At 35.1% G+C, this 12,710-nt stretch overlaps 1 protein-coding gene across 1 annotated transcript in view; it reads right to left on the bottom strand.

Annotated features, from left to right (window-relative positions):
- Positions 1-12,710, bottom strand: part of LOC129003029 (G-protein coupled receptor GRL101-like) — a 79,740-nt gene that overhangs the window by 8,981 nt on the left and 58,049 nt on the right. Inside the window, exons 17-22 of the mRNA XM_054431233.1 lie at positions 7,002-7,145; positions 5,643-5,714; positions 5,449-5,520; positions 4,274-4,345; positions 2,513-2,584; positions 162-236 (exon numbers count right to left, since the gene is read on the bottom strand). Coding sequence (XP_054287208.1) covers positions 162-236; positions 2,513-2,584; positions 4,274-4,345; positions 5,449-5,520; positions 5,643-5,714; positions 7,002-7,145 — 507 coding nt within the window. The remainder of the gene's footprint in view (positions 1-161; positions 237-2,512; positions 2,585-4,273; positions 4,346-5,448; positions 5,521-5,642; positions 5,715-7,001; positions 7,146-12,710) is intronic.

The following is a 12,710-nucleotide window of genomic DNA, read 5'->3' as shown; positions in this document are numbered from 1 at the left end:
ATGTTAATATTAAATTATAATAAATCATTGCTATATGGATACTAAATTTGCATTCAGCTTACTAAAACATACTATAATAAGAAAACTATTTAACATTTCTCCCAGGGGGGTTTCTCAGGTCATCAGCATCACCAGTTTGGTTACAGGTCTCCTATTCATACCTGAACTCATCTGGAGGAGGCAGACAAAGACTTGTATGTCGAGCGAGACAGCAAAATCGAAACTCATCAGTGACCCTGAAATATATATTTCACAATATAGTATAACAAGTATCCAATTTACACAGTAATGAATAAACAAAATGATGTGAAAAATTAATGATGAAAAAGGTTGTAATAAACTGTTGCAAAAATAAAATGAAATGAATGATTTATTGTTGTTAAAACCAAAAAAATAATGAAAATCGCCAAATGAAAAACAAAACAATAATGATGGCTCTGGCATTAAAACTAAAACAACTAAAACTCTAAACCAAAGTACTCTTCATGTTTGTACAAGCAAGCCTGGGTTAAAGTAGTTTTTAAGACATGTTTGAATTTCAAAATGCCCTCGCTGCAGCCAACCTTCTGACAGAGAATTACCATTTGTCTGAATTTATTTTCAATTAAATCTATTTAAATAACATTAGTTTTACGAGTACCTAGGTTTACTGCTACCAGGAATCTAATAAAGTGCGGTTTTTAGTAAAATATTAATAGCTTAGTATAAAATAAATAAACTTGCCAAATATGATCAAAATATATCCATAAACAAGCAAACTACAACATTTTACAATATTCTCCGTAAGAATAACATGGGGATTTTTAATTTCCAGTTTTGAAAATTTTCTCTGTTACCAATTAATTGTACAAAAACACTTTGATATACTAAATTATGAGTTTTTTTAAGCTCTTTAAAAAGGCTAAGAGAGAAATTGGGAAATTTTGTGTTTTGAGGGCCAAAAATGAGAAAAACCCATTTTTACCTCATAAAACCCCCCGTAAAACCCATTTCCCATGGTCCGATCATACTGCTTTGCTAACTCATTAAAGTGTATCCCGCCTTACACATTTAAACCAAATTTCATCAAAATCGGAGAAAAATTACTCGAGTTAACGCGTTCACGGACACGTATATACAACTCTCTCCCTCTCACTCTCTCTCTCTATCTCTCTCTCTCTCCTCTCTCTCCTCTCTCTCTCTCTCTCTCTCTCTCTATATATATATATATATATGTATATATATATATATGTATATATATATATGTATATATATATATATATGTATATATATAAATTTGAACAAGTGGTGTTTTTGGCCTCTGGTACATCAAAATGAAAAATTAAATCGGTCCTTTGCCTAGGTCTTACAAAGCCACCTTAGGGAAATTCGCTAACACAGGTTTTTGATGGAGGCAGGTAAGAAATTTTACATTTTAAAACCTTGGTACTAAAAACTGTTTTGAGTGGCTGTATACTTATGCCTTTATATTATTGGGACAGTTTATCTTTAGATCTAGTTTAATAGTTGTGAATATCAGATATCTTTTTAAAGAGAGAAATTTTTCTTTTACATACAACAAACTTGCCAAAACATATAAAAGATGGAAATGTAAGAATGTTAAGACCCACAGAAAGGGGCTTACAATGTGTTCTTCTGTTTACACTACAAATTAACCTCACCGCCTTCTTTTGTAAAGTAAAAAGCAATCAATCAATCAATTATCAATTATTTAAGATGGAGACATCACTATGTGCGTATTTGTATTTTAACCCTAATATGAGTGAAGGATGAGTGGCGCGATCTTGTAGTCTTGAACAATATACCATATGCAATATACTTAACAGGTTATTAGCAACCTGTTAGCATAAAAACTGTTGGCCCACAGTGAGGTAGGTACCATAAGATGAATAGATATGAATGTGCCCATATATATCCATAATAATCATATGAGGCAGTTATAATTTAGTCATATTTGCATATTTATTGTGAAGATTATCAACTTATTCATTTTAAAATTTATTCATGCAAAACTCACATTAATAATCCTGTCCAACCAAGTCACTTCCAGCTTCCATGGTATATTAATTTTATCTTTTCCTTGCCTTTTCCAAAATCACAATTTTTCAGTAATTGCAATATACAGAACTAAATTCTAAATTAAGCTTAATGAACGATTAATTTCACATCAGAGCTAAAAAATAGGTTATTAATTTTTCATTTACATGGAAACATTTACATTGTATTGTAATTTAAATTTATTAAGATGGTAAATTGATATAAACTCAAAAGACAAACCCTAGATAGAATTCTATTAAGGTGCACCAATACATTAATGACCCTAGGTACATTCTATTTCTATTACATGTAAGGTTTTAAAACGTGACTAAAATCATAGACAAATGTTCATTCTATTTGTCTATGCTAAAATGCTGTAAAATTAATTATTGGAGCAGGCATTTAAACCAGCATTCCAACAAAATAATACTATTGTTGGAAAATATAAGAATTAAGGAACTTCAATATTACTCACAGTTTGTCGAGAGAAGGGGTGCTTCTGAAAACATTGGCTTCGATCACTCGTATGTGGTTCTTGCTGATGTCTCTAAAATATTTTTTGGAATTTACTCAATCATTTCAAAAACAAACAAATTTACATTTAGCTCTTTTGCAGGGAGGATTTTGTCACTGGGCTGAATAGGATTCTAACTAAATCAACATGGTACATTTCATTCAGAGTTGTTATATGCAGAGGATCAGGTGACATGTTCTGGTATATGGACAGCCCGGGCTAGTCCTATGCAGAGGATCAGGAGACATGTTCTGGTATATGGACGGCCCGGGCCAGTCCTAGGCAGAGGATCAGGAGACATGTTCTGGTATATGGACAGCCCAGGCCAGTCCTAGGCAGAGGATCAGGTGACATGTTCTGGTATATGGACAGCCCGGGCCAGTCCTAGGCAGAGGATCAGGAGACATGTTCTGGTATATGGACGGCCCGGGCCAGTCCTAGGCAGATGATCAGGAGACATGTTCTGGTATATGGACGGCCCGGGCCAGTCCTAGGCAGAGGATCAGGAGACATGTTCTGGTATATGGACGGCCCGGGCCAGTCCTAGGCAGAGAATCAGGTGACAGGTTCCATATACTACGATGTTGTAGACAGCTACCAACATCACTTAGAATGGTGATTGAACAAATGTTGTAAAGCTGGTTTTAAGTTAAATATTCTGCTCTGAGAGTTTAAAGAACTTAGAAGATAAACAAATAAAAGCTTAATTCAAAAGTCTACTTGTGTGTACGTAATGCTCTTAACTCATGAAACGAGTTCACACTATTGATACAGCTTAATTGAATATGTTAAAAAATTAAAACTAAAGGAAATTTAAACTAAAGGAATCAGGCCCACAGGTTTCATGTGAGGTGCTATGGGCTCGAAAGATGATATTGCCCATTCCCTTTCCATGCAAAGAATTTTTCTGTTCCTTGCACCCCCATCGAACCTACACATTCTTCCGCCCCTGGGCCTGGGCCCATTTTCTAAAGCGGCCCTAAATGGAATGGAAAAATATCTGATAAGCTAAGTGTTCATGGTTCTTGTCTAACAATATGATTGTGGTGTTTTTGGTTCAATCCTGAAAACCCCAGTAGCTTTTAATAGTTCAAAACTAAGCACAGATTTTCTCGGCTATTTGGCTTTTAATTATTGGTTCTACTTTTGATTATTGATACAATTAGACAAGTAATTCTAATGTTAAATTTGTTACCAGTTTTTTAATCAAAATTGTTATTGTTGTAGTGTATTTAAGCCACTAACAGATAGTGCCAATGTAAATTACTTATCTCTGTCGAATACACAAAACGTCTTTACCAATTCAACCTGATGGAACTAGGGAAATATCAGAGCTATGATCTTTTGCAATAAAAAGTTGGCGAGAGCTGGTCCAGTATCCAATACTCAATGGTTCTAGTTCTAGCTGACACTGGCTAACGTATTCATTAACACAAGGAGTTAGTACATTACATATTCTACCCATCAAACAATGTTCTTAAATTTATATGCCTTGGTCGTGTCCCTTTGTTAAAGTTTTCGTAGTAATGTTATAGTGATTTAAAGAGCCTTCCCATTTATTTAAATGCATATAAGTGATTGCAATGTTTCATTTTTTAAAGCAACAAGATGATTATAATTATATTTCATGTTGACTTACAATTTAGATTTTCGTTGGTCTTTAACGATAGAACACTTATCCCATAACTAACCAAGTACGGTAAAGAATACGTACATACTCACAAGAACAGAAGGTGCGGCATTCCCGAGAAAACTCCTTGGTTCAGATGGGAAATTTGGTTACTCGATAAGTCTCTGAAATGGATAAATATTAATACAATTGTGATACAGTACTGTTGAGGGGAGGATTTGATGGAATGTGATTTCAGGTAATAATTAGAGCAAGAGATTAGCTAAAATAAGGTAAAATTATTAATTTATAAGTAATAAGTTATACGGTATGTTAGGACCTATTAATTATGCGGCTGTATACAGATTTTAGTGCATATATTTTGTTACTTTAAAAAAAGGCACTTAGAATAGTAACCAAATCAGCACTCAAAGCCCATTGTAGACCTTTGTTTATCAAAACTAGGATATTGACTGTCATTAACCTGTACATATATGTGTGTTTAATTGATATTAAATTAAAAATAGAAGACTTGGAAAGATTATATTAGAAAAGATTTCCATTCTCATTACACTAGATCTCAGCACTGTCTACTTGAGTTTCCACCCCATAGACTAAGTAAATGTTCCAGTAACCATTCAATCATGAGCTTAAAGTTATTCAATGAATTGCACTCTGAGTCAAGGGCGTTGCCCTTGAGTTGGTTTTTAAAGATAGGCTATACAACTGGCTTGTTGAACATCCTTTTTATATGTGATTAAAGAGTTTTTTGATATAAAAAGTTGTTATGTTTTGATGTTTAATAGTTTATCTAGTCTAGTATAGCCTATTCTCCACCTAGCCTACAGCCTTCTTTTTACTTTTAAATTTTTACCTGTTATTGTCTGTGATATTAGCTTATTAATCTAGTCTGACTGGGTTACTGTGTAACCCTATTTTACCATAATATGTGACCATGTCTATTGCAAGATTGTTTTGCTTAAGGACAATAAAGAATTTCTGATTTCTGATATAGTGCCCACTTTCAAAGGGCACAACTAAAACAAAAATACTGTATAGTTTCCTTTGCAATTGGACTTTAAAACACAGAATGTTTTTCTCCATGTTGTTTTTGTCAAGGATAAGAGTTAACATTGTGTTTAATTTTTAATTTTGTCATTGAAGTATTCATCTAAAATATCCGTCCATTATATTACCAAGGGTAAATTGCATGTTATACGACAATATATTGTTAATGTGTTAAAATTGACTTTATTCTTAAATTTCCATAAACTAATTAATTACTCACAGTCCAGTTAAACTCCGAAGGCCAACAAATGCATCGGGCTGAATGTCACAGACTCTTTGGTTGGAAAGATCCCTGCAAAACGCAATTACCAACTAGTTATAGTTACGAATAACCTTGAATAAGACAATGCATTCAATATAAAAAAATTAAGGAATTTGACAGGACATAAAAAAAATTTATACAGATATACTTACAATGTTTTGAGAGAAGTCAGGCCGTAGAATGCGTAAGATTCAATTGCTTCAATTTTGTTTCCTTGGAGGTGCCTGTAAAATAATTTATTATTACCTTTGTATAGTTGTTTACTAAAATTTTTTTTGTAATTTTTATTCATTCTAATCTATAGCCATTTCTGTTTTCAGTGTATGTTAAGGGAGAATGTTCTACGAACAGGCATTATTTTTTTGCAATGTGTTTTCTCTAGTACAATATGTCTTTCTCAAACCTCAGTGTGAGAGGAACAGTTTTAATCCCTGGTACATTCCCCCCATCCCAAAAAAAAAAAAACAAAACAAAAACTGAAGGGTTCGTACAACTTTTCTTTAGAAACATGCCATTATTTCATTCAAAAACTACCCTAGCCTATACTACTGAAGATACAGCTATGCAAGGAAGAAAATCCAGTCTAATGGACTCTCTCTGAACATGGGGCTTGTTTTGACCTCCATATGGTAGAATATTAAGGTTAAAATTACACACACACACAATGATTTAAAAAAATTGCTTCTAAATGATGTAGTGTGGAAGTCATGTATGGTAGAGGAGAACTGATGCACGTATATGTATCAAAATACCTAGTCATACCTATCCATTTACATTTTTTTTATTGATTGGTACAGAGAAACACAAAAAAGAATGAGAGAGTGCACCATAGATATTATATAATGTGCACATGGGCAAAAATTACTAATTTTAAAATTTGTGAATCAAAATTACTCATTTCCATTTAAACAAAAGCACACACTTGAGTTTATTTTAATTAAAATTGAATGGAAGTACAAAAATATGTCAAATAACACTTGAAATAAATATTTTTACCCTTGGAGTGTCCAATCAAAATCGATCACCACTTAACCATCTTTTATATGTAGGCTATTTACCGCCTTTTGAGTAATCAGTATAAGTGTAAATACAGTTATTACAAGTGTTATTTGACATATTGTTGTACTTTAAGGTGATTTAATAGCACATATGATGCTATAATAAAGAAGTTATTTAAAATTGAATGGGCAAAACCATTTCTAATGCCCACCCAATTCAAGAGTTGCTATATTAAAGCTAAAAAATTACACTTTTTTCTTTTCAACGTATGTTTATATGTTGATAATAATATGGGTCTTTGATTATTTTATTTTGGAAATTTTTAAATTTACTAAATTAGTATTTTTTGCATTTAAGCATCAAATCCTTCTTAAGGAAGAATAATGGGTGCATCAGTCTGTCCGGAAAATGTTTTACACTAGTGTTACTTGACATAATAGTGAATCTATTGCCTGGAGGCTGTTTTAATTGAATTGTTCATTTCTACAGTAAATAATAATCACAGGACTCACAATCCGTTGAGGCTAGCCAGTCCGTTGAAGGTCCCATTGGCCAGCCAGGTCAGCTGATTATCATGTAGGTCGAGCACAGTAAGTCGCCACAGAGAAACAAACATACTGGGGGGAAGTTGAGTGACGCTGTTGTTGCTCAGATCTCTGGAAGACAACAAAGTTTGTCAAACCTAACCACAACAATCTGTACCATATTCTGATAATTTGTACCATAATGTTACGTTACCATAGTTTGATACTCGTACCGTAATGTTACCATAATCTATGATCATGTTGGCAGTATGCAAAATCAGGTGATGTTTCAAATAAAGGAGCTCATGACTATTCCCATGATGTCCTACATCGCACCACCTTTCTCCTAAATCCCCTCTCGTCACGCCAGTCTACACCATGTCTTAGCCCAGTAAACACCGTATCCTTTGCGGACCTCTGAGCAGTTAATATGTAACTTGTGTTCGTTATTTACAACACTCATCCCTAACTCCCGATGTACAGTACAAATGGTGACGAACTGTAGACAGTCACTGTACTAAAATACATGGCAAATGAAGATTGACATTAAAATCAAAGATGGCCCTACATAAAGGTGAACAAGGTTGTGCATGGGGCCCCGCACATATCAGGGCACAGCTGTATTTAGGATATCAAGAGAGACCCACTATTGAACTTCCCCTCAGGCCCTGCAATTTCTAGGGCCGCCACTGATTACACTTTAGTTTGAAACGAGTTAGTGTAACCATTAACCTTTTAGGTCATGGAGATGAAATTCCACATATGTGGACTAGCTGTAGCCAAATCTTTTTTAAAAAAGAACATATTTTTGAAAGACATGTTTTTTAGGCGAGGTTTTTATACTGTATTGATCAGCTTGTGGGCTTCACTCACCTTAATTTGTTAATCCAGGACTCGTCAAATGTAACACAACGAAGACACAAACACACATACACGCACATAAAAATCGTCCTTGGATTAATTTAGCTCGTCCTTGGATTAATTCTTGGTCCCGCGAAACGTCGATGTTATATATGCTGTGTTGGTTTAACCTATAGTCAATGGTTAAACTTACTGGTAATTGCCAGCTGTTGTCAATGTTAATATTGTATGCTTACTAATAATTAAAACACATGTTATTAATTTAAAGGAGAGATTGAAAACAAAAGAGTTGAGTTTTATGTTGGCTTTAAAGGAAGGTGTGTTAGTCAAAATGGTTCAAATAAATTATTGTCACTACTTTCACTAAGTACTCATTGTTTTTTTGTCAGTTCCATTCGTATCATTGTGGCGTCCAACGTGTTGGCATTGGTGGAAGTAAGTTATTTGTTGGAAAAGTATAGATTTTATTTGAACCATGGAAGCCTTGTTAAAAAGAAGGAAGGCAATTAGAACAACATTTAGTAGATCAGTATCAAAGTTCAATGAAGTTTGTCAAGAAGAATTAGATGAAGCTAATGCTCTTTATGACGTATTAGAACAAAGATACAATGAGTTGGAAGAAATTGATAAAGAAGTATTGAATCTAATGCTTGTAGAACGACCTGATGAAGAAATTGAAGCTGAACTAGCAAAACAGGATGAATACAAGAAGGCTTATGGATTAATTAAATACAAGTTGCGAGTAAGTAACAGATTAGAAGATGAAGCTCGTTCTCTCGGCGATTCTGTAAGTAACAACAGCACTTTAGTACCTAAGCACAACACAGTAAGACTTCCAAAAGTAGAATTGATCAAATTTGGTGGAGATCCGAAGGACTGGCTACATTTCTGGAGTCTTTTTCAAACAATAGATAGGGAACCGACCTTAAATGCTGCAGAAAAGTTCCAATACTTGTTACAAAGTATGATTCCTAGGTCTAGAGCATATGAAGTAGTAAAGAGTTTTCCACCAACAGCAGATAATTATCCTAAGGCTCTAGAGGAACTTAAAGGTAGATTTGGGCGGGACGGACTTCTAGTACAAGTATATGTTAGGGAGCTGCTAGCTTTGGTACTGAAAAACACAGAACATAGTTTATCTCTGATGCAGTTTTACGACAAATTAGAATGTCAACTACGAGCCTTGGAAAGCTTAGAGGTAACAACAGATAAATGTGCTTGTGTTTTGTTGCCTTTAGTAGAGTCCTGCTTACCAGATGATCTTCTTAGAGCTTGGCAGAGATGCAGTTTGTCTTCAGATGGAGAAAATAAAGAATCATCAGAATCAGAAGAGCAGACATTGAAAAGATTGCGGAAGTTCATCAAATCAGAAGTCGAAGGTGAAGAAAGAATTGTTTTGGCTAAGACTGGTTACGGTACGAGTAAAAGGGTAAGCCCTAGAAGTAATATTGATAAAACATCAAACAATATACCTTCAGCATCTTGCTTGACTAACAAGTCAAAAGAGTTAAATTGTATATTCTGTTCAGAAGCTCACAAAAGTGCAGATTGCCTGCAGGCCAAGAAAATGGATTTTAGTAAAAAGAGACAAATTGTTTTGGATAAAAAAGCTTGTTTTACATGTCTATTTCAGGGACATACATCTAAATTCTGTAGAAGGCCTTTAAAATGTAGTATTTGTTACCGCAAACACCCTACTTTGATGTGTAATAAGGAACAAGGATTGCAAGTAAAATCAAACAGGAGTACCGGTAATGAGGTCAAAGATCTATCTAACTTAGGACAACAAACAAAATCTCAGATTTATCTGCAGACATTGAGGGTCAATCTGATCCATGAAGGTTTGATTCGTCCTGTTAGAGCCTTAATTGATACAGGTTCGATGAGATCTTATATTCTTGAGTCCACAGCATCTGAAATTGGTATGTATCCCGAGGGACAAGAGAGTTTAACTCATTCACTTTTTGGAGGTGTTAAGACGGATGTTGTTTCACATAACACGTTTAAAATCATTCTTGCCAATCTGAATAATGACTATAAGTGTAGGTTCAAGGTTTTAGATCAACCTCTTATAAGTGACAATATCCCTAGTATTAGGAGAGGCCCAGAACTTAAGGAAATAGAAGCTGCTAACATTGTTCTTTCGGATGTGGCTGAATCAGATACAAAAATTGAAGTATTAATTGGTGCAGATGTTGCTGGTAAGTTGTTCACAGGTAACAAAGTTCAGCTGAATAGTGGACTTGTAGCAATGGAAACCTTTCTAGGCTGGACATTAATGGGTCGCTTATCTAGTGTTGTGGAAACTGATAACAGTAAGACAGAATGCAATACATCATGTGTTAGTATGTTTTCTTTTAGTGATCCCTCTGAGGATATTTCGATGTTCTGGAAATTAGAGACACTTGGTATTACTGATCCCGTAGAACAGAAGTCAAAAGAAGAGTTACACGAGATGACACTAGAGCATTTTAGGAATACGGTGAGTGTAAACAACGAAGGTCGTTATGAAGTGTGCTTACCTTGGGTCGAGGATTGTAACATGCTTCCTAATAACTTGGAACTTTCAAAGAAACGGCTTCAATCGACGATTGACAAAACTAAAAATGGTGGTTACTTCAGTAAGTATCAACAAGTGTTTAGAAGTTGGCAGACTGAAGGAATCATTGAATCAGTTCCCAGTGACGAGGTAGATCACATCAAGCACTTCATACCGCATAGAGCAGTTCTCAAGGACAGTGTGACTACACCAGTGAGGCCCGTATTTGATGCTTCAGCACATGTTAAAGGTAAGCCTTCTTTAAATGATTGTCTCGAAAAAGGAACCAACATGATCCAGAAAATACCAAATTTAATTAATCGGTTTAGAGCAGGGAAATTTGGAGTGATATCAGACATTAAGCAAGCATTTTTGCAAATAAGTATCCATCAAAATGACAGGAATTATTTGGGATTCTTGTGGGTGAATGACAAAGGGGATTTACAAGTGCTGAGACATTGTAGAGTAGTATTTGGTTTGACAAGTAGTCCTTTTCTACTTAGTGCAGTTATAACTCATCATCTTGAACGGTCTAAAGCAACATTTGAAAACGAAATAGATGTTATTAACACATTAAGCCAGAGTCTGTATGTGGACAATTGTGTCACAAGTGTAGATTCAGAAGAAGAATTAAGTCGGTTTATTGAGAAAGGAACAGAAATTATGGCTGATGGTTCATTTTGTTTGAGAGGGTGGGAGTCAAACAATCAAGATCTACAACCCTGTGTCACCAAAGTTTTAGGTTTGGAATGGAATAAGGAACATGACACTCTTGGTGTTAGTTTAGATATTGGTGAGCCTTTACAGACTGTTACAAAACGTAATATACTATCTCTAGCTCAAAAGGTGTTTGATCCCATAGGTTTTTTTAGTCCAGTTACTCTTACTCCCAAACTTAGACTTCAAAAACTGTGGAAATCTAAAATCAAATGGGATGAGGAAATTGGGGGAGATATTCGGAAAGATATTGTCAATTGGCAGAAAGAATTAGCTTTTTTAAAGGACATCAAAATTCCACGTTGGTTGTTAGGTAGCAACCAGATCACGAACTTGACTATTCATATGTTTTGTGATGCGAGTCAGGACGCATATGCCACAGCAGCTTTTTTGAGAGTGGAAGGATCTTTCGGTGTAAATGTTCAGTTGATTCAAGCGAAGTCAAGAGTCGCACCAATAAAAAATATGTCCATACCTAGACTGGAACTTTTGGGTGCTACGATAAGTGCTAGGCTTTATTCATCTATAGTGAAGAGCACGGATATGTTCAAGAATGCTGAAACCACATTTTGGAGTGACTCTACCACTTGCTTGGCATGGATAAAAAGGAATGAGAATTGGACTGTTTTTGTACGAAACCGAGTCAATGAAATCAGAAGTATATGCGATGGAAACCAATGGAGATTCGTTCCTGGTCAGCTAAATCCAGCGGATTTACCATCAAGAGGTTGCAACGCCAAAAAACTATTATCAGTGCGTTGGTGGGAGGGTCCCAAATGGTTATACCAACCAGAAGAACTATGGCCTACCGAAGTTACATCCAGCAATGAAGAAGAGATAAATGCTGAAAAATGTAAAGTAGTATCATCTTCAATGACAAATACTGAGTGTAAAAGTGAAAGTAATTGGTACTACAGGCGGTTTTCCAAGTACAAAATGTTGGTGAGATGTTTAGCTTGGATTTTGCGCTTTACTAATAACTGTAGACAGCAAAATATTTGTGGCCCTTTGACTATTAGTGAATTCTGCACTGCTGAGATGTACTTGTTAAAGCTAGTTCAACAAGATAGCTTCGTTGGTGAATCTTTGAAAGTTTTGCGCAACTTTGAATATTTTTATGACGAACAAGGACTTATACGATTGAAGACAAAGGTAATGCAGCGAGAAGATTCAGTTGATTTTCGACAACCTATATTACTACCATCCAAACATCCTGTTGTTTTGCGTCTCATTCGACACGTCCATGAAGATTCTTGTCATGTTGGAGTACAAGGGTTGCTGAGCATTTTGAGAGAAAGGTTTTGGATTTTAGGAGGAAGGAGGACGTTGAGGACTGTAATAAAACATTGTGTGATTTGTCGAAGGTTTTCATCAAAAAGATTTGAAGCTCCAACTGCAACTTTACCACTCGATCGACTTCGTGATCCTGTAGCTTTTGAAGTTTGCGGGATAGATATGACAGGTCCAGTTTATCTTAAAGGAAACCTCAAAGCATATATTTGTATTTTTACTTGTGCTATCGTGAGAGCAGTTCATTTTGAACTTACCCTGGCACTGTCTACAGATGCATTCTTACAGGC

This window comes from Macrosteles quadrilineatus, unplaced genomic scaffold (assembly GCF_028750875.1).
Source record: "Macrosteles quadrilineatus isolate MER2022 unplaced genomic scaffold, UCM_ALF_1.0 Scaffold_1__1_contigs__length_201487025, whole genome shotgun sequence".
NCBI lineage: Eukaryota > Metazoa > Arthropoda > Insecta > Hemiptera > Cicadellidae > Macrosteles > Macrosteles quadrilineatus.
The sequence above is the reverse complement of the archived record's forward strand: the minus strand, read 5'-3'. Positions and strand labels throughout refer to the sequence as shown.